The sequence below is a fragment of the Platichthys flesus genome, chromosome 17 (genome assembly GCF_949316205.1).
Source record: "Platichthys flesus chromosome 17, fPlaFle2.1, whole genome shotgun sequence".
NCBI classification, from domain to species: Eukaryota; Metazoa; Chordata; class Actinopteri; order Pleuronectiformes; family Pleuronectidae; genus Platichthys; species Platichthys flesus.
Window position 1 is genome coordinate 11242683 of NC_084961.1, and position 23309 is coordinate 11265991.

General features: G+C 40.7%; 1 protein-coding gene across 1 annotated transcript; it reads right to left on the bottom strand.

The window, feature by feature from the left end:
- Nucleotides 1-1040: 1040 nt before the first annotated feature.
- Nucleotides 1041-21633, bottom strand: calcr (calcitonin receptor). The gene is made up of 20 exons (XM_062409112.1): nucleotides 21396-21633; nucleotides 20964-21083; nucleotides 19324-19412; nucleotides 19062-19221; nucleotides 18821-18931; nucleotides 18595-18707; nucleotides 18245-18317; nucleotides 18001-18117; nucleotides 17818-17930; nucleotides 17312-17477; nucleotides 17103-17213; nucleotides 16760-16872; nucleotides 14796-14887; nucleotides 12612-12738; nucleotides 7966-8119; nucleotides 7154-7214; nucleotides 6930-6996; nucleotides 6628-6846; nucleotides 6016-6057; nucleotides 1041-1624 (listed from the first exon to the last, which is right to left on the bottom strand). Exons 1-20 carry the CDS (start codon nucleotides 21481-21483, stop codon nucleotides 1403-1405), a joined length of 2358 nt encoding a protein of 785 aa, XP_062265096.1. The 5' UTR covers nucleotides 21484-21633; the 3' UTR covers nucleotides 1041-1402.
- Nucleotides 21634-23309: the final 1676 nt, after the last annotated feature.

The window sequence follows — 23309 nt, forward strand, 5'->3', positions numbered from 1 at the left end:
ATGCAGAATTCTTAACTTCCATCCTCCAAAATGACAACAAATCAACAATGACATGACATAAAAGTTATGTGAATGTGTATAGGACACATACAGATATTTGGAAAGTGAAATGTGCCTTTTATGACAACAAAAGTGTGTTCACCGTTTTATCTTTTCTCCTCTGTTCTTTTGCCCTGGATGCTCATTCATACAAAATGCTACAAATTTCATGAATAAATATGCACAGAGGAAAGAATTTCACAAGCAGAAGATTGATTAAAGGCATGGTGAACGTGACTTAAAGATGATCAAGAATAAGTTCAAACAGAGCAGCCTCCATGCTTGAGAGAAACTGTGTCAGAGTCAGAATCATTGGCACAACCTATAGCATCATAGACTTATAACAGTGAAACAACTCTTGTGGCTGTTAAACATAAAGATAGACGTTTCATTTTTTTCCCTCTATTTTTGTGTGTACGTGTGCATTTAGCTTATTTAGCGGGTTCAGCCCTGTGATGTTCGGCATCGGCACAAGTACGGCAACTGCAAAACATCAAAGCAGTCGGGGGTGCAGCATCACAGGACAAACACGAAGCACATACGGAGGAACCGGCCAGAATCAAAAGTTCATAGAAAACAAAAATAAAATCTTTTCAAAACATTGAAACACTTTTCCAAATAAAAACATAGTGAACATACATTATGTACACAATTCCAGAGCACAGAGTTTTTTTTTTTATAAGATCAGGTTTGTAATACTGGTGGTTGTGTGTGTGTGTCCTTTCCGTTAGGGTACAGCATCTGTGCTCATCTGGACAGTACATCTCCTCATAGCTGACCAACATACAGTACCCTTTGGTATAGGTGAGGTTTGGAAGGATGCCCCTTCACCTTCATCATCATCGTCATCGTCATCAGCATCGTCATCATCAACACATCATAATTCATTCACCGTTTAGTCACATAACTCACAACTGGTGTGATCGCTACCGCTACATTCTGCTCCATCCCCCCAAACAGATCACACTGGGTGCCCCCCCCCCCCCCCCTGCTGTCGTCCCAGTCACAGTTATGTCCGTCTCCACAACAGCACAAGCCCCCGTCATAGTTAGCAGCTTTAGGAAGTGGCGCGTGTCAAAAAAGGCCTCTTGTCTCGTGCCACAAGTCCTCAACATCAAAGTTCTCCAAAAAAGTCAAAGTGTCAGTTTCAGAGCTCGTCCATCATCGTCTCAATGAGTTATTTATGTCCAGACCCGTATTTTCACCCTGGGCTGAATAAACCAGAATTAGCCTCTGAGATTGAATCACTGAGATATGGTGGGAAAACCGGATGAATTTTTCCGTCCTTAATGTACATCTCTGTTGCTCTGTTGCTCCTCCTTGACATTTTCCCACTGCTACACTCTTTATCCTCAGGTGTGGCTCATGCGTATGTATCCCCTGATTTCAGCGCCACCAGCTCGGAGTCCTCCGTGTGGCGGCCGTTCAAGTGTTCGCTGTTGCAGTCGTGGTGGTACATGAAGGCAGGGACCTCGGTGATGGAGGTGGCCGTGTAGGACGTGGAGCGCATCGAGCAGTGGTCCTTTCGTCTCTGACCCCACTGGGTCTTATACTGCATCCACTGTCTCTTTAGAGTTGCCTGCACCTGGACCACGACATGCACAGAAAAAGGAGAGATTAGCGTTGTGTTGAGAATACTTGGTGTGGTGAATTTTTTTGAAGAAACTGGCCCTAGTGTGGGAGTCAGGCTCAATAATGTGAAAAAGCCAATTTTTTGTTCGCTGCATCTGAATAAGAATACTCTGGCGGTTTCATCAACCTCATTGAACCGTGTAACTGTTTACCTTTTGGGTATGGACACTCTTTAAACTCACTTTGTGTTTTTTTTTTCGTCAAAGTTGCACAAACATTCCTCCCGTTTCCCTGATTTTTTTTAAATCTAGTGTGAACACAAACTTTATCCACTAGAGGTATGCATGCAGTTGCGTTGCAGTGGGAGTAGGAAAGGGCCCACGTAAACACCATCTTGTGACAATATTAGTGCAAGCTTTAATTGTTTCAGCATGTGTGGATTCAATCACATCAACAGATGCCAGTAGGGAAATGTTAACTCTAAAGTCACATTTCCTGCACTGGGGCCAAGCTGTGCATGTGGCCAGATCATCACCTGTTTAAAGGGAACACACATTTTATCATTATGGAGCCGTAAATCATGTGTTTATATGTGACACATAATCACCCGCATCTGTCACTCATAGCCATCGGCTCTCAGGCTGTTTTTAAATTATCTGTGAAATATTTAGTCAACCCTCAGTCTGTCAGGATTATGGAAATCATAAACGTTTGCACCATGATTGTGCAAGAGAGGTCCATCAATGTGACATCTCCTTATCTCTATTTTTGAATGGTTGATGGGGCTCGCCTGACTTGTCAGTTGGTTTAATAAGAATCGTTTGATATGAGCATTTCAGAGTGTTGGTATGAGCGTTTGTTTAAACCGACATACAAATTTTGATTTTAATCTTTGACCTATTTCAATACATATATCAGCTGATATATCATTACCAGAAATCCCTAAGATTGGTATGGGCATTGGCCTCCAATAATCCTCATCAGTCAGCCCCAAGTATTTAATCCCATAAGGGATTTGTTGTTGTTTTTACAAATTCTTAATTAAAATCCAAGATACAAAATACTAAATCTGAGGCCATGACTCTTAGCAGGAAACCGATGGATTGCTTACTCCGGGTAGGAAATGAGTCCTTAGCCCAAGTGAAGGAGTTCAAGTACCTTGGGGTCTTGTTCGCGAGTGAGGGTACTATGGAGCGTGAGATTGGCCGGAGAATCGGAGCAGCGGGGGCGGTATTGCGTTCGCTTTACCGCACCGTTGTAACGAAAAGAGAGCTGAGCCGCAAGGCAAAGCTCTCGATCTACCGGTCGATCTTTGTTCCTATCCTCACCTATGGTCATGAGGGCTGGGTGATGACCGAAAGGACGAGATCACGGGTACAAGCGGCCGAGATGAGTTTTCTCAGAAGGGTGGCTGGCGTCTCCCTTAGGGATAGGGTGAGAAGCTCAGCCATCCGTGAGGAACTCGGATTAGAGCCGCTGCTCCTTTACTTAGAAAGGAGTCAGCTGAGGTGGTTCGGGCATCTGGTAAGGATGCCCACTGGGCGCCTTCCTCGGGAGGTGTTTCAGGCACGTCCAGTGGGGAGGAGACCTCGGGGAAGACCCAGGACTAGGTGGAGAGATTATATCTCAACACTGGCCTGGGAACGCCTCGGGATCCCCCCGTCAGAGTTGGTCAATGTGGCCCGGGAAAGGGAAGTCTGGGGCCCCCTGCTTGAGCTGCTCCCCCCGCGACCCGACCCCGGATAAGCGGATGAAAATGAGATGAAATGAGATGAGATACAAAATTCAACTGGCATGTGCATGTGTTTGGTATAAATAAACAAATCTTAATCTTAATACAAATTATACCAACAACAATGATTAATATTTGACTATTTGTATATTCTTGAAAGAAAAATGCAATATATACGTTTAAGAAAAATATTTATTGGCTTTTAAATCCCTCTCGAAAGATCGTTCTCCTTTCTAGAGTCGAGTAAACTTCAGACTCAAAATCTATGAATTCAAATACTTGGGTGATCTCCAGAGAATTCTGAATTTCACACACCTCATAGATGGAATATGTTATTGTCAGATGGAGATAGTTTCCTATTGTATCCAGCCTGAATTTGTCTTTAGGCTCCAGATTCATTTGTAATGGACGTATGTTTGAGCCCAGAATGTCACTTTATTCTTTTAAAAGTATTGTATACATTTTTGTTGGATTTATATAAAGGTCAACTTACATGGTACTGTGGGTGCAGTTCCCTCATGGAGCAATTAACCTGCTCATTGCTTTTGACATTAAGTCTGTGACATCAAACTCCATCAGGCAAAAGTATTTTCACATTTAGTTTTTTTCAGCTCAGATCTTCTGACATTCCACCTGCACCGTATCTGAATGTCAAACATGACTTCAATTGTTTTTTGACATTAAATAAAAAGTTGCAACTTCTACATCTGTCGTTATTGTGGTTGTCGCAGGTTATAAAGCATCGTGCTGCTCGTTACTTTGAGGCAGCGCCGCGGCAGTAAAAGCTGAAGGGTCACGTCAGGTGAGGAGTAAGACACAGTTTATAAACGGCTTTGCGGTTTCCAAGTCCAGCTGGAAATTGACTCTCCTCCCGTCGGCCTCTCTGAGTCTGTCTGCCGCTGTCTGACTGCAAACATCCTTCACTTGGTTCAGACACATCTCAAAGCAAATAAAAAGGAGATTTTCATAAAAAAACCCACGTCTGGGGTTAATGGTGTTGTCGAGACCTTTGGGCTCCGCGGACCCATTGTGTGACCGATGCTTTCAAGCTCGAGGTCTCCACAAAGCCGGGCACCGACAATACACACTGTTCGGCTGAATTAGGGATTTTTAGCCGGTTGTTAGACTCTGCGGCAGTGTGAATAGCAGAAATCGAGCAATTACTGCACCTCTATTCTTCTGTGTTAAACTAATATGCTTTTGTAATGCTCCTGTAATTTGAGTTACAAAAAGTGAAAATTAAAGCAGGGGAAATATTCATACGGATAATGATGTTGTTTTGAGGTCTTTATTTCCATGGGAAGAAAACAGGCGAGAGATACATAAACAGAGCGAGAGGAGCATATTTAAATACTCAGCATGAGGTGTCTGGCACGGAGGAGCTAGCCATCTACTGTGGGGTCGTGTTTGTCACATTCAGCCTGGAAAATAGGTCAGCCATTAGCTCATACACAGGCAGCAGGAACACACCAGCATCTCCTTAAACGATGTAAACAATTTGGCGAATAAACAATGCTCAGCGCGCACTGTATTCTTTAAGGGCGAGCCCAGTTTTCCTGGGACACGCAGGGTCAACAAACACACAAACCGTCACGAGGGGATGAGCGGGTCTCTTTGCTTCGCCCGCATAATGACCAATTCAGCTCCCTTAATCAGGACACGGGCTTCTGGTGCTGGGTTCAATTCTGGTTTTTGATTTCAAGGCCAAACTGCACAGACCTGCTTTGTTTGCTCAATGGCCCCATTGTGGTGTTAGGTCAGTGAGACAAACAGCTCCCATGCTGTATTTGTGATATCAAGCAAGACGTTCTACATGGAAGCTGCGCTTTTGTCTCATTATAACAATTAGTGTCATCATTTATATCATTGGATCAGTGTGCTATGTCACAGAATAAAATTATTAACATTACAATGCAAGGAAATAGCAGCTCTACTCAATGTTAAGAATATCAACTCTTGTTTAGCTAATCAGTCAGTAGTGTGGAATAGATTAGTCGATTCACAGAAAATGAGAGACCACATTTCTCGCAGTTAATTACTCATTAATTAAGGAGAAAATGTAAAACGTCAAATGTTTACAGGATCTCAAATGTGAATATTTTGTAGTATCTCGTTTTTCCCTTTTTACCTCCACCGTCAAGGCTTTGTTTTCACCCATTGTCTTTTTTTGTTGGTTTATTTGTTTCGTTATTACCAAAAAATAGACTTTACAGATTTCACAGGGATGTATCCTGGGCTAAGAAGGAACCCACAACATTTGAGTGTAGGTGTGAATAAATGGGCGGATTCAAGCTATTTTTTTGTTTTATTTTTATATCTCTTCTGTAAGTAGACAAGCATGTGTTGGGTTGTGTGGCTGTTCTGGAAGTGTGTGTGCTCCACTGAATGGCATTTCAGTTTGTGACTACATTTATAGAATTAGTTCTTTCATCTCTAAGCAGCCAGCCGAGCTCTGTCCAAAGCAACTCTAAAAGTTCAATAGTTCATTCATATAATTTATTTCCTTGGGACAAAGTCAGCTAAATTATTCCTCTAAAAATATTGTATCATGGAAAAGTTCAATTTCTGGGAGCATGTGTGAAATTATGATTTAGTTCCTTAACAACTGCAAATTGTGTTATTGTGTGGTGGCAGCCACATTGGAAATGTGTAATTCCATGAACAGTACTTACCTCTCCATTGAAGAAGCAGAATATTGTTGCCACCAGTAAACCCTTGAAAAAAAGTAAAATAACACAAACTTTAATACATACTTCTCCACTTAAAAATGAAATGCTTATAAATGAATAAATAAAAACCAGAAGGGTATCAGAGAGCAAAGTAATCTCTCTCTAATGAATGAATACACTGAGTGGACTGCAAATTTCATGGGCTGCTTGCCTTGTTGTTTAATAAGGTGCTTAGATGGCAGTTAGATTAACCTAATGGAGTGACTAACTGGTTCCTTAAAACGTAATTCAGCGGTGAGTCACGATAATCAATCACAACCATCACGAGGCAGAGAACAAGGTTTCGTGGTTTTAAAGTTTCGATCGTTCCAAATGGCTAAAAGAAGGTATGAATAAATCGGTGTGTTTTTCTTTTCCCCTGCATTCTGTGGGTTCTGGTCCTCCAATATTTATTTGGTGTGGCCAGACATGCAAAGTGCTTCAAACCCACAGAGAGGCAGCAGCGAAGCAACATTCTTCTATTTGTCGCCGAGTTACCTTTGAACTGAGCCCCATACCTGACACTTTCACGGAAACTCTGAATAGTTTTGTGCCTGCGTGCAGCTAAGTACCCACCTGGTAATGCATGAGTATGTGCATGATGTACTCGTAGACCTCCCCCGCCAGCCGGTTCTCTGGCCTCCAGGGGAAAATGACAAACTGTATTCCCAGCAGGGGCACCAGGATCAGGGTGGCTCTCACCGCTTTCATGTACATGTTGGACTCTGCCCGGTGCGTGTCTCTCAATTTAGTCACCAACACTCTTATGATATTTAGTAAGAAGAAGAGGTTCACCTGGAAGACAAACATAAACACGCTAAGAAGTAAATCTTTCACCAAAAATACTTTGTGCTGAGACAGAGGATGAGCAGACTTACGAGAAGTGCTGCCACTATAGGACCATGGACCGCGTAGAGCAGATGGGTTTCCACACTCATCCAACAGCTACAGAAGGAAAAACACGGCTGTCAGTACTGTCGGCCTCCCAAAAAACACAAGATCATGAACGGCTCTGCTGCATGCTCTCACTCGCTGCCACATCCAGCCGAGCACATGTGTAAACGTCTCCTGTTTATTTGCAGAATCCTGGAACATTACTCACTTGTCGTCAAAATACTTTTTCCTTGCCACGGCGTGGATGGATGCGGGGACTAGTGGAAAGCCTTGGGCAGGGGGAAAAGAGACGGCAGCCATATGAGGTCTCGAGTGAACTTTGTGAAATTCATTTGTCATTTTACGTAACAGTAAAAGTGTGGTTTGCTCAGTCAGAGTGTCTGTCTCAAACTTCCTCATGTGACACGTGATGAATATCGTTGCAATAATTTTCAAATGCGGAGCAACTTTCTCCTCCTCATTTCTACAAACTGAATACATTGCTTAAGCAAGCCTGACGATTTTGAAATCCACACCCTGTAACGGAAAGCCAGCCAAACACTATACACTAAAACATGAATCCATGTACAGTTCAGTTGCAGACGCTGCTGAGCCCTGCAGCATATCGGCCACAGATGGACCTGACAAACTGGCTGCACTCCATCCACACACACAATCACAAAAACACACGCACATACACAAAGTCCTGAAGGTTATCCACCCATTTTTAATGATGAGTACCCATTTAGTTCCATCGTCTACTCGTTTGACAGCCTGCGCTCTTTATTCCTGTTCTGAGCAAGGTGAAAAACAGGACACGCGCCGCACCAAGCGACAGGAGGGCTAATAAAGCCGTCAGCATGTCAGGGTTGACGAGCTGTATGAGCGCTGCGTGGTTATGAGTAAATGGTGGCAGCTGGAATGTGTCCCCTCTTGTTGAAACGCATGCTCGGTTTTTCAAGCTTTGATTTGGGTCCAACATGGACGTGGGAAGGAAAACACAAGAAATCTGCTTTTTTTGATCCAGTACAGACGACTCACCCCAGCCAAGGAGGTAGTACCAGTGCAGATGCTGCTCCTCTGCGAACACAGCCACCACGATGAGAGTGTGCAGGTAGATGCCTTCGCACAGCATCCAGAAGTAATTGCAGCCCAGCATGTACATGTGGAAGAAGTGTAGCACCTTACAGCCAACCTGCAGGGACAGCGCAAACAGAAACGGTTATTTTGTTCAATTTGGTCTTTTTTACACTGATTGATTCCGATTGAGATGATGCGATTTAAGTAACCATGACATCATCTCAGCAGGACACGAGAACAGAGCCGAGCGGATATTTCACTAAATCGTTAGCCAGTGTAATGTTCCTCAGGCTGAAATGAAGTTTACTCATTTACCCCCTCTGGATGCGAGCTCAGATGGAAAATAAGCTTTGTCTTTGAAATGCTTTTGGATCGTGTTGGTCTTACTTTGCACATAGAAGTTAAAAACAAGGCAACCTTCTGAAAGTGCATATTAGTACAATACTATACAATTTTTTGTGTAAGAATCCACCAGAGTGCGGCAGCATGTCAACACGTCTCATTGTGTTTTCTGTTGCTTCGTTTGCCTCGTTATTGTAATTTATTAAAATGAGATTACTGTGATGACTAATATTGTCAATCTTATCTAACCAATGCCTGCTAATGCTGACATAACCACGACACTTATGGTTGGTCCATAAGCTGTAATTCCTCAGCTGCCAAAGAATGGCTTCAATAAACCTGACTATCCAGGAGTCTTATCCAAAAAGTCTGAAAATATTTTTCCATAAAAGGTAGCAGTTTGTCAGTGGCCTGTTGGTGATTTAGGGACCATTGTTGTATTTCTTTGGATATTAGTTATGCAGACGTCTTTTTGAAACCTTTCCGACAGGCATCTCAGCAGGTTCTGTCAGCTCTGATGAGGACTGTGTGCCTGTCCCAGTTCTGAGAGCTTGCAGCAACTAATGGAGAACTTTTTTAACCCTAACCCTTTTTTCCCCGTAATTGTGAAAACTGCTGCAAACCAATAAGGACTATTTTTCATTCTAACTTCTCAGACAAATCAATTTCCTACAGCACAGCACATTTTGATGTTCTTTATAGTATGATTAAATAAAAACCAATATGTTCCCTTCTTGAATTCCAATGCTTCCCACTGGTTTTAATGATTTGGCACACAGCCAGTCTAATTCATATGTTCCTGGCTGTTTTTCTTATGGTATGAAACTATCCCCAAACGTTGATAAGGATTTCCCAGAAGGATCAATGTTAGCACCCCCTGCACTGTACTCTACACATAGATAATGTTTCGTTTATGCCTGAAAATCCGATTAAGATGGCACATTAGAAAAAAATGTAGCTCCTTCAAAAATAGAAGAAACAATATAGAATCCAGCATCCTATCAAAAGACATGATCACCATAATGTTTACGAAAATACCACTTAACTTAATGCTCATGACAGCGACAGGTGGTTGAACAGTCATCAATAACATTTGCATACCTGTGTTTTAATTTACTATCTGTATTTGCAGGTTATGTAAAATCCTTAGTGAAGTTCAAAGGAAACTTGAATGACAGCAAATCACATGACAGGCTAACATTTAAATGTCTTCTGAACTGGAGAAAAGTGGTTTTGCAAAACAGTGGTTTTAGGAGTCATACCATTTTTATTTGCTGATGTTTTAAATGCAGTACTACTGCTTTTGCAGGGTGATTATACCCTCATCTTTTGTTTTGTGTGACTGAACTGTCTTGTAATCTTTATATTTATACTTATACTATATTCTTAAAGAGCCCTCTTGAATAACGCTATTAGTTAAACGTTTAACGTTTCCCTTCAATACATACTTGGAGACTGTAAACACTAGTATCCTCTGTATGAATATATATTTGTAATATTCACACTGGGGTCTCAGGTTCATATCCTGTGTTAAAAGAGCATACATGCGGCGACGGTATAATTCAGATCTGCTGGCATCACCATTAACTGCTCCTCTCGGGGGTCTTCTTAGCCCAAGTAATTCACGTCTAAACTTTTAGCCATGTGTCTCCCGCACTTTCCTACCTTTCTCTTTCCAGTTGAGGAATCTCTACTATAACAGACAAGGACAGTCTCGGCTTCAATTACTTTTCACCAATTCAGACCCGTTTCGCTTCGCAGCAAGTCAAGGGGTTGTCTAAAGTTACTCACAATGTTCTGGTTTACAAATCAAGCTGCTATATATCATTGTAGATGTTTCTCATGTTTTCAGCCTCCTTCCTGGTTTGACATAAGCTTTGGGGATTCACTCCTCCACTGTTCTGGCTAGCTAAGCCCTCAGTTCGTATGACCAAACCAGAGAGAATGAAAAAAGCTTGTTTTCACTGAGAGAGTAAATCTCCACCACTATCCGCCATTCCTAAATCACCAGCGCGACAAACGGGCTTATGAGTCTCACTTTGGCAATGAAATTTCAACATGCTTCCCCCAACAGACACGAGGGAATCCTAACCAATGGCGCTTGAGATGTTTTTCCTAGGCTTCCTCTTTAAACCCAGGCAGGGCCTTGTTGATCTCATCAGACCTGACATATTTAAATCAATAACCACATAGAGACAAACAACCATTCGCCCTCTCTCCCACATACACAGGCAATTAAGACTCTTTGGACTGTGGGAGGAAGCTGGATTATCAAGATGAAAAAACCCACGCAGACAGACGGAGGGAAAGCAGGCAAACTCCACACAGGAAGGCCTGAACCTGCAGCTGAACCCAGAACTCTCTCGCTGTGCGGCGGCAGCGCTTACAACTGCACCGCTGCGCTGCCTGAAATATATATTTCCTCACTTTGATGATGAAGGCTGTCATTCCTATCTGCTTCTTGGACACATTGGGAGTTGGGATGTGACTAAAGACGACCGATCGGGATGTGCCAGACGCAGCAGGACACAGAAGCAAACCCAAACCGCAGCTGTCTGTTGGATGTTTGTAGTGACGCTTCGGCTCAGAGCAGACTGAGGCTAAAAGGATTGTGTGAGACGTGAGCCAGCGCCACAATCCTATCCGCTGTGTTTGTTTTGTTTTCGTATCGCACTTTGATTATCTTTTTTTTCTAATGGTTTCAGTTTTTCTTTTTTCAACAGGATATGTTCTGACATCTTGCATTAACTTGGACTTTAAGAACCCGAGTGTGCCCGATTTTATTCGGTTCTACATAAAAGCAGAAAATATATGGTCCTTTTATGGAGTTGGAAAAACTCTGTAATAACAACTCTTAAGAAGCCGAAGAGCACAGAGCTAACAGGCTTTCATTATTTTGATTTCCAAAAAGGAGTGGTTCTTGAAGAGCAACACATGAATTTATGCTCAGTCCTGATAGCCGGGCATTCCTACGAGAGAGATTTATCATGTCTACCTAAGCAGACCTCTGGGTTTCAAAGAATTCACATAAGGCTTTCAATGTGGCTCCAAAACAGAAGAGAAGGGAGAGCGCAAAGGGAAAAAGTCTGTTGACTCTGCAACACGATGTAGCACGCTGAGATGAAATACTAATTAGCATACACTTAAAAGTCAGCAGACATCTACATATTTAAAATAGAGAGCAGCTATATCTAAGTTTAGTTTCCTTGCATTGCTTGGCTTCACAAATCAAATGGATTTTAAAAAGTTCACCAAAAAACTTTTTTTCGCGCTTGTAGCCTTGTTAGGTTTTGCATAAATTGTGAATGCATTTGTATCTCATTTAAAGACGGTGGAACTAATCCTCTTCCACACTCTGTGTTCTGCTAGATGGCTTTTTTTGCTAAGACAAGGTTCTAAGGATGCCAGTGCTGGTCAGTGGTCGGTCCATTACTGATATGAGGGTAGTTAAAAAATGTCCAATACTGATATATCGCCTGATATATTACATTTTTACAAAAATCTACAATGATTCCGAAGACGTCATTATTATCTTATTATGAAGTAATGTAATTTGAGGCGTGATTATATTTGACTGTTAATGTATTAACAAAAGACAAAATTAGGATATTTTCGTTGTAAAATGTAAACATGTATGCACATCGTTTCTGCATTGTTTACATCTCTTAGAAATTGTATTGCTCATTACCAAATTGATATAAATACAACAGTAAAAATTCACAATTTGTCTTGGACAGACTATTGACACCATTTCCAACAGACAAAGCATTTTCCTGTACTGGGTTATCATGAAAAATAAAGGTCTTTACATCAACAAATAACAGCAAACATAAGCATATGTTTGAGAAAAGCTCATATCACACTGAATAAATCAGTCGGGCTCCAACTATAACATTCAGTATTAAATTGTAAGGCCTTTAGTGAAACAATTACTTTTTCTTTATTGCTATATAATCGGGTGTTAGTTTGAAGTTGTTCATTTCTTTGACTCATGGCCAAATACCTGCAAAAGATTGACCTCAGCAGCAGCTTTGTTTTTAATTAGGTGCAAATTGGAATATGATAAACACATGATAAGTTAGTTATTGTCTGAAATCTCTTCACTGATCACTAATTTGGGAACAATTGAGAATCTAGTGAGAAGTGAATGAGGGAGATTTTCAACTCAGACTGCATTGTCAACATGCTAGCATTGTCATTGTAAGCTTTGTAGCCTAGTGATGTTGGCATTTAGCTCAGAGAACTTGCAGTGCCTACAGACTCACCGGGTTTCTTCCCACCACTTCGGGATTGTTGACCACCGCTACAAGGTAGATGATGGTTAGGGCGGAATTGAGCACATAGGAGCAGAAGAGGTTCTTGTGGAGGGTGATCCTCTGGCAGCTCAGGCTCCTGCGTGGAGAGCGTTGCCATCATTAATATTTTAGCACTGCCAGTCATAATTATTAGAAAACAACATCATCACATGGGAATAAAAATCATCGGACAATTACATAACAGACGTTAAAGAATCTCACTTAATCCCCCGCTGATATTTGTGGTTGGTGGGGAAAAAAAATCCAGGGGATCAATGAGATAGACTGCTGCTAAGTGCTCTACTGTACATGAAAGAAGTGCTGTTAAATAATGCATGATGGATCCCAAGGGTGCTACCTTATTACCTTGGCTGGCCACTCAGAATTAATAGCACAATGAAAAGCTTGACAGGCAAAGCGAAAGACAACTATTAGAAGTCATTCATTTCCAGTAGCTTTACTGTTGGCGGTGTTAAATCACGTTTTAATTTCAGGGCAGAAATCAAACAGACTGCGGAATTACAGTGAGTGTTCAAGTCTGAATGAAACTTGAAGCAAATATATTTCTCAGAATGTAGCCTCTCATAAATATGACCTGTACAGTTGAAGAAATTATATCCTATACTGCTCGTGGCCAATTTTATATTTTTTGAGTCCTAAACCCCTCGAGACATTTATTTTCTAAAGCAAAATGACACATCAACCCTGCTCATTTTCACCGTCTCGTACACCCTCAACCGGACAAAACATGACACAGAGAAGTATATAAAGGGTATATCTAAAAGGAGATGTCAAAATACAGGTCAATCAATGCCTTGGCAGTATTTTTCACACTGTCACCGCTCTGACCGTCTTCATATGGGCCGTTCAACCAGCTCCTGTTTTTCCACAGCATCCTGGAGTATTTTTATCTGGGAATCTGGACAGTTTTGATGTAGAGTCGTAAATAACAGAGTTCAGCTGTACACCGCCACATACCATTGCAAGACTCACATCTGGATCTTGTAAGAAACATTAAGCCTCCAATATTTTAAGTGTCCTGGCTATAAATATTCAAAGAATAAAGACAAAAATAAAGGTTTTATTTGCCAATAACTTTTTTTCACTTTATTTATTGAGATCTTAATTGTTCTTGATGAATTGTGAATGTCCCACTGAACTTGCTGTGTAGCTTTGTTGAGCATTTGTCTCTCAGTGGGTGATCAGTTTCTTTTGTGATAGTACACCTGCCCGAAACTTGGCCTCTGGATTTATGGGTTTAAAAGCACGAAGCACAGCGAGGGTCTCTTACAAGATCTGTTCTGGATAACGGCTCCGTTTAGGAGGTCAGCACCCGTCACCACTTCCATTTTTTACAACTGCAGTGTTCTAGAAACGCAAGGCCAACAAACTAACTCATCCAGATATTGTTTCAGAACATAGTTATTTTTTCCCCCTGGGCTTCATTTCATTATTTTGTTAACCTTAGTGTATCATTAAGAAACATATATAGCCGTAGTGAAATGAAGTCTTATCTTTTTCATTCCCGGGTTCCAGGGACATTACCTCAATATCATACCTGTGGTTTCCTCTATCCACTTTACCTTGAACTCTTAGAGTTCAAGTTCAGCAGAGTCTGTAATTAATTAATTAATTCTGCCATTGTGGGCTTTTCCCTTATGGGATTAGAGAGTACACTGGTATGAACATCCTTAATGAGCAATGCAATCAGGTACACGCCTTTCTAATAAGAGTAAAGCACCAACAAATTCAACGGACGTCACAGCTTACCAGTTGTGAATCCTAAATATCCATGAAATAAATGGTGCTATACGACGAAACCAAGTTGGCATGAAATTAGTGAAAGTAAGATGGTGTTTAAAATTGCACTCCCGAGAAGCCGAGGAGCTATTTTCAGGTGTAGTTTGTATACATTTGTGAAAGTGAATATGAGAGTGATTTGAAACTGCAGTCTTCAGTAATATATTTATAAATGCTATCAATACCCGAAGATGATTGAGCCTTTAAGGGCAAATCTGCCCTGGATGAATCATTTAATGATAATTTCCCTGTGATGAACTGTATCAGCCATTTAAACTGTCCTGAATATTCCCTTCACTACCATGTGCATCATCCAGTGTATTGTCACTATGATGTACATACATAGTACATTACCTGAAGTAGAAGAAGATGGCCAGAGAGATGAGCAGCGACGCTATGGATAAAGCGTGACCCACGATCGCCATGTAAAATAGAATGTACGCTGACTGCGGAATAAAAGGACAAAGAAAATCATTAAGTCATTTTTCACTTTAACAAACAGGGAATAAAAAACCTTTGTTATGTTTTGCAGCCTCTGCTTTTATATTTGTGGTTCTGGCATCACTTCTAGTTTATATTTTCCACAATACATGATGATACCGCTAGAGCCGACTTCACTACAGAAAACAATACATCACCCACACAAGTAATCAGACAGTTTTGATATGAATCCCCATATTCCAATTTAACTGTCGTGGTTAAACCAGTTATTTGTAGGTGAAAATGGAGTAAATACAAAAAGTGCTTTTATAAGCATCACTTTATTATGAAGAATTAAATAAAAATGTGTTACTCCTGTTTTCTTGAAAAATATTATAGATAAAATGTTATGTTAGAATGCATAAATGAAAAACAATTGCAATAATGTTAAGCTTCAAGAATGAAACTAACCACTTAGAGAAATTCTGATATTTATTTAGCACATACTTAGCAGCATAAACGGATGTCACCATATAATAAACAAAATGATGAACAAAGAAATCTGGCAGAAAGTGGTCATATTATTTAACCACATATTAAAAAATGACACCAATGTTTTCATACCTCAGTTCTTGTTTTGTTCCTAACGGGTAAAAGCTATTAATAAGAGCAAGAGTTGGCAACCCATCAACAAAAACGATTTTAGCTTTATTCCTCTTTTGAATCTTGCTGCTGAGACACTTTGTTCTCTGGAGTATGGTGAGGTCTGGAGGCTGCGTCAGCAAAGATCAGGTTTCTGTGGAAACGGATGCAGCAGCTGATCGCTGGTTCAGTTCTGATAGTCTGACTGACTTTTTGTCCTTCTCACAGATTTGCCAGGACAGCTGTTCCATCTGTCTGCTTCGACTACTGGATATAGCTGGGGGAAATTTCTCGTAAACCTTTGCAGAAGTTTTGTTCACAAGTCTCAGGTATTTACAATTGGCCAGTGTCCTTGTTCCAGATGGAGGAGTGGAATAGCGTTATTACCACGTATATGTATATTTAAAAATAAACTTTTGGTACTGTTTAGTAAATATCTAGATTTTTAGGAGACAAGCTGGATAGGGACTTCATAACATCAACATAAAGATAAAAGGGTTGCAAAGGAAAAATCCCCCTAAAATATATTTGTTGCTAAATTAGTTATTTTCTACAATTTAGGCTGGTGAACAGATTGTGGTTCTGCACCTACCTTCACAGGCAAGAAATGTTTTCATATTACCATGTAGTGAAGCATGAATGATATTGATTAAACCATTTAGAATATATTAAACTAAAAAAACTAATTTAAAAGTTGTGAGAAAATGAAAATTGTCCTTTGGCAAAATACTAATTGAGCTCTCTGGTGTCTTGGTTTGTCTGGTTTCCATGGGGAAACACTGTTAGCAGCTTAGCACAGAAGCCCGGTGTGTTTGGTAATGAGAAGGCGTTAATATGTGTTGATGCTGAGACACTCCACTGTCTGGACCAGTCTTCATTTGTTTAGAATGACAGTATAACCCGAGGGAGAGGAGGCTTGTTTTTGTGGCGCCATAGAATATGCAAAGCCTGTTGAACTGCTTTACCCGCCTTTGCTACTTGTCGGATTAAAACTCAGTTGGTTCATTATAAATCCAAATTGTAGCTACAGTCACCAGCTACTTTCTACGTGTAATTATTTCTGTGGAGGTCTGATAATAATGGTGTATGGAATAATATTTATGTGCAACTACGTCAGAGCTATATTTCCAGTTTCCACATTTCCCCATACTGCAAATACAGAGATTCTAGGAAACAAAAAAGATGCTGAAACATCTCACTGTGGCCGACGTGCATTACAGCTAGGATAGCAAACTACTTTATCTTCAATAGATTACCTTCAGTTTTGCCTTGGTGTTTTCGTTGCAGAGAGTGTAGTTGGACCAGGTCCTGTTGGTGTCCGGGTGGCGAAACCACTGACCCTCCTCCCCACAGTACTTTGTGGCTTTTTCTGCAAGTAACAATTACTTAATAAATATCTGTAATTTATTCTCAAAGAATTTCCTCAAATCCATACAGATTCTCGTCCATATAATTTGGATCCATTAGACTTGGTGAATAATTCATCCTCAAAGTGATTAATATTTGATGGTCCAACTTCTTTTTAAAAACAGAGGATCAGAGGTGACTTTATCACGAGAGAGTTCCCGAGTACAGCCACTCCGGAGTCTCCCTGCTCACCTGTCGGGTCAAAATCCGGAAAATAATTGGGGCAGCTTTGAGACGTGTACGTTCCGGCCGGAGTGTCGCCCCAGCAAAGCCAGCCATCCCAGTTACGACTGCAGTGCATCCCTAAAACAACAAAGTCACAGGGGGAGTTAAGATGCCCAAAGAGCAGAAGCACAATGACAGAAAGTCAAGGCTTTGGTTCATTGAGATCTGACCACTACCTGATTTGTTATAAGGTGCATCTCGATTCATTTTCTCGAAGCATTTGTACTGGCTGTCGAGGATCTTCTTCCGCACGATTTCCTGTTCTTGGGGGTTAACTGTGGGGCCGACCGTGGCCTCATCGGCGGGTTGATCCTCGGCGCCTCCGGAGAGCTGGGCAGCTACCTTCAGTTTTCGTGACACGCACACACAGCCGCATACAAACTAGTCATTATCAGCCAGGATAACACAATGAGCAGTGAAGCAATAGGGTTAAACGCATAACACGCAATTATGGCCCATAATTCAACAAATTTCCTCAGCAAATCATATTAAGCTGTAAATGTACGACCCTGTGAAATCTGTGATTATCGCTATTTATAGTCTGAGGTTAGGTATTGGAAGCTGCATATATAGTCTTCATTTTCTTACAGTGGTGGGGGCAACATGCCTTTAGCTTGCAGGGAAAGATATCAGTACTGCTAAGATTAGTTGATTATTAGATATTTTGTAAACAATAGATAACCTTCAGCTTCTCCTTAGTGTTGACAGCACACAGTGTATAGTTAGTCCACGTCCTGTTGCTCTCTGGATCGCGAAACCACAGGCCGTCCTCTCCACAGTACTTAGTTGCTATGGCTATAAAAAGGGATAAATACATATTTAGTTACGATTTCTATAAATCTATATTCTATCTCTAACTGCTTACCTGTGGGGCCCAAGGCAGAAAAATAATCAGGGCAGCTCTGGGAGGCGTAGGTTCCAGCTGGAGTATCATCCCAGCACAGCCAGCCATCCCAGTTACGTCTGCAGTACAGGCCTCCAGCTGCAGCAGCAAACCCATGAAAAAGTATTACAAATGCTGATAGGTCTCTTGCTTGTGCTAAAGTGAACTGTAGGAATCACATCAGAAGAGTTGCACAGGAAAGGCTCCGTGGAGACAGCATCAGTACCTGAATTGTTCAGAGGTGGATCTCGATTTATCTTTAGGAGGCACTTGTATTCATTCTCAAGCATTTTCACTTCCTGTTGAAATAAAACCCCAAGTCAAATGATTGATAAATAATTGTAAATAATTAAATGCTGTCAATTTTTTAATTGAAATGGTTTATTTGAATCAGTTCTTTGGTGGAAGTTTGTATTTGCAAATATTCTGAAGTAAGTAACCATCCTACCATACCTGCTATTTGTTTCACTGTAAACAGTTGTTTTTCTTTTAATTAACATGTCCTAAATATTAAGGAAGAATTGTAAATTACAATAAGGACAAAAGAGGTAGTTAATTCCATCAACAAAGCATTACCCTTTGTCTTTTGTCATGGGTGGTAGCACACAGTGTATAGTTGGTCCAAATCCTATTGGTCTCTGGATGATGAAACCATTGCCCGTCCTCTCTGCAGAACTTAATCACCGTTTCTGTAGAGTATAATTATGAGATTAAATCCCGCCTCTTTAAATACTCTCGGCACAGGATTAAAGGGGAATTCGCCATGAGAGGGTAAAATTATCTTTCTGCTAACCCTGCTCACCTGCAGGATCTAAGTCGGTAAAATAATTTGGGCAGCTTTGGGAGGCGTAGGTTCCCGCTGCAGTATCGTCCCAGCATAGCCAGCCATCCCAGTTACGACTGCAGAACAGACCTGCAGCAATAAAAACAAAGAAACGTTTACAGGTATCTTTGTTATACAATTGTCCATAAGAAAACCCCATGTTGATATAGAAATAAAAATATATTTGTTGGTGGGTCATTGTGACGTAGTGGGTTAGTACCTGACTTGTCATAGGGAGGATGTCGCTCCATTTCCTCGAAGCATTTCTTTTCATTCTCAAAGATCGATTTCTGAACATCGCTGCCCTTTTCTTTGTGATCCTCAATGGCCTCAACGGTTGTCAACTCTCCTGCAGCGGCCCTCAAAAAATGGGAGATTTCCTTCAGAGAAGAAAAGCTCAATGTAAAGCAGCGTACAGAGAAACGATTTGTCTTGTTCAAAGGGAAACCAGTATCCCAATACCAACGTCATGGTCCAAATACCTGTACTTTGTCCTTTGAATCAGGCTGACATGTGGAACCAGTTTCTTTTACCCAGTTGCCCAATTTGTCACAATATTTGGTCACTTTTTCTGCAAAAGAATAAAACATGTATTGACTTAAAAGCCAATTAACAATAGCACAATCCATTAGACCTTTATCCTGAAAGCTGCGTTTTATTGTATAAGATTACTTATTGTTTTTGATTTGGGTTCATGTCCCGTAAAGAATCTCTGTATACGTTGGCTCTGTCCTTGTTTATAAGCAGTAGTACTTTATGTTAGCATCATCCAAACCCACACGTCTGACCCTTAATCATTACAGAACATTACAGAACAACTGTGATAGATTAAACTTGGCACAAGTCTTCAAACGTTATGTCAAACGGGACATTTTTGGGGAATTCTTCTGCCAAATTCTAAAAATGTGGGGCTTAAAACCACATGTATTGTATCCACAAATGGGCAAAGAATGAGATCATATTGTTCCTGACAGCACCGACCATTGCACGACTGCCTAGTCTTCTCTGACAGCTCATCTAGTTTTCAACAATCATTTCCAACTGTACGTCTCCCCCAAAGCCTAGTATCAGCAGCATCAGCTTTCAGAAGAGGAGCCATAGCGGGACTCTTAATGTCAGAGGCATTGTGGGAAGATCCTTTATGAGTTTCCTCTTAAAAAAACACCTCTTCTGTTCTCTCGTTCATATTCTCTCTCCTCATCCATCTCTCTGGCTTTGACATCCCCATCTTTCGTATAATCCCCATCTTTTCTTTGCTTCTCTCTTTTCCTCCATAGCCTGTTCACTCGTCTCTCTGTCCTCTCCCTCACCTCCGATCTCTCTCTCATGCTGCGAAGCCTAAATCAGACATAACTTGTAGCAAATATATGTGCAGTAAACTGCACATATTTCTGTAAGTCCTTATTTCAATCTAAATCAATTTCACAGTCAATTTGACTAATTAAAACATGTCAACATTTGACAAACAATAATAGACACAATGTACAGCTGGGGCTGATTAAAATGTCATTACTTGTGCAGGTATTTTGTTAACTCAAAGTATAGGACATAATGATGATCCTGATGTTGTTATGATGCAAAGTCCGGGCATTGCTTGAAGGTATTATAGTTATTTCTGGAACAAATCCAACTGGCGGATATTGAGATATTTCACTCAATTTGTTGGTAGTGTTAAAGAAAGATATTAGGCCATCGTGGACATCTTTACCAAATTTGATGACAGTTTTACGGTGTTATTCAGGACTAAACTGATAGACTGATGGACTGTTATTGTCATTTCTCGGGCAGCTAGAATAGCTTATAAAAATAAGTGAGGAGTTATTGTGAACTATAAACTGTATATAAATATGAACGACATGACTGCTGCCTAAAAGGGAAGCGTGTTGTAAATACTTGGTTCAATTAAATAGAATTTCCTAAAATATGAACTATAACTTCCCTGCTCTTCCTTTATATAATGACTTCCCCCTCATACACAGATAGGACTGGTTCTTTTTATTGTGTTGCCCGCTGACCAATTAAAACCTTGTGCTGAAAACTGGAAAACCTGAATTCCCCGGCAATTTCATTTCAGCCAGCTGTGTTTTGTGGATGAAGTGTAAGAAGTGCAAAACTGTCTTACCAGTCGGGTCCCGGCCATGATGTTCTGGACAGTTTTGTGTTACAGATGTCCCAGCTGGTGTCTCGTCCCAGCAAAATAAACCATCCCATATACGTCCACAGTATGTACCTCCAGAGAGGACTGACCCAAAAAAGAAAAAGAAGGGTAATGGCTTATCTGGATAGTTTCCAACACACATTTTGTACGTCTTCAGTTGTTTGTAGTGAAAGTCAGTGTAACATAGTTTCACTACAGCCCATGAAAGGATGTTAACCTCACAGTTTCTACTCTAAAATCCCTTGCACCAGTGCAGCAGCACCACCACCACCACCATTATCTCTACCAACAACACCAGCATTTTGATCCCAATCTCCCACATTACAACCCTGTGATTGTGATGCTCTCCCAGATGCAATCGATTTGGCCTCAAGAAGCCTTGAAATGACTTCTCACCGGTTCTGTTGTCTTGACGGTCTTTGTTGGACAGCTGAAGACATTGGTATTGACCCTGGCTCACCGCCGGACTCTGTCCCTCTGTCATGCTCTGTCCACGTCTAAGTGATGGGTCTGAGATTGGCTCAGTCCCTGCTGCAGCCCTGTGCTATAGAGACGACATGAGGCAGTGGGCAAAGGAGCAAATGACAGAAGCAATCATGCATAATATACTAATTGGCACTTGAGTATAGTGTAGATCGGAAGGTGAGAATATTTGTGGTTGTTGCTTGTCTGATCTACATTCCCCTGACCTTAAAAAGTAAGATAAAGGATTAATACCAAGAGATGATTTTAGTAAAAATTCTGATATTTAGACGTTTTTACAATGCTTTGATTAAGATATGCAACCTGACAAAGGATGAGCATCTAAACAGAAGAGTGAGCTTGCAAAGTTTCTGAAGCATCTTCAAAGCTGATCCGATGAGGATTTCACTGCCTCTCCGAATTCACTTTCCATTCATGTAAGTCGTTAAAGTGTGTTCGGCAGCTCACAAAAGAACGAAGCATCTGATTTTCTCCACTTGAATCTTATCTATTGTCTGTACTTCAGAATTGAAGAAGCCCGCTGTGAGAAATGCCGATTTTGATAATGCTCACTGCATTGATAAAGATCCCATTTTGCTTTGACTTATCTCCAAACATTTTTGGCTGAAAATTAAGCCTCTCAGAGCGCCAGGCTCATCCACTCACATGTTCTGAATCATTTGAGGAGCTTTTCGTGCTGTGCCTGGGAGATTGTCTTCATGTGCTTTATCACAATTGAAATGAAAACCTCCTACCTTTGGCTCTTTGTAGAAAGGAATACTCATGATACCCAAATATCATTCCTACCTGTTTGATAAAAGCATGCACAAGGCAAAACCTTTGAAAGTGTTAAATCTGAGAATGCTGTCCCATGTAGCAGTATAGCAGCCGTACATATGATGTCACTCCAAGCATCGAAGTAAATGACGTCATACATACGACCACCAGGCCACCACCAGTATCGTCAGATGGATGAGAAAAAGAGAAAGAAAAAGGTCTCCTCCTTTAGTGCAGTTCGTTAATCCTCCTAAATCGACTTGACATTAGCACTCCAGAAAAAAACAGAAACATGAAGCAGAACAGCAAAGAGACATCAGACACACTGCATTTGGCACAGGAAACTATCCCGGACCTCACTGTCTAGGCTGATGCTGAACAGCAAAGGAAACCGAAATGGCAAATTTCCATTTCTCTTTAACATTGAAGAATAGTGGACCAATTTTTCTTTTCAGAAGGGACAATAACTCAAAAAAAGAGTTTTTCAGAAGTTAAGGCTTTAAAGGAATCCTGAAGTGAACATGTCCGCGGGGACTGATGCTGACATCCATGTAACCAGTTGGTAACAATGATAAGTGAATGAGGTCTAGCTCTGCACATTGGACAATCTTGAGCCGCTGTGTTTAAAATATAATTTATTAAAGGACCGTCATTTTTGTCATTTTAAAAGTGTGCAAATCCATGAAAGGATATTTCAGAACTGGATTTGATAAACTAGAACAACTTCACCGTCAACTGGGCATATTTTAAAAGACATGATTTTCCCATGTATTCTAAAAGCTTTAATCAATGATTCATGAATCATATAATTTTACAAACACCAGACTGCACCAACGTCCACTCCAACCCACGACACCTTTATAATGAATTCAGTTGATACAAACACACATATTCTTATACTTCAATATATGTGTGGGACCTTTGTCTTTAATGTGTTGACCAATATTTCATTGTGCTCATATTTTAAAACAACATACTTGTAAATTCCTACTTGCAATGTTTCCAACACATACATGGAAATAAACATTGAACATATATTTATGAAAATAATTATTATGCTCTAATGCAGAA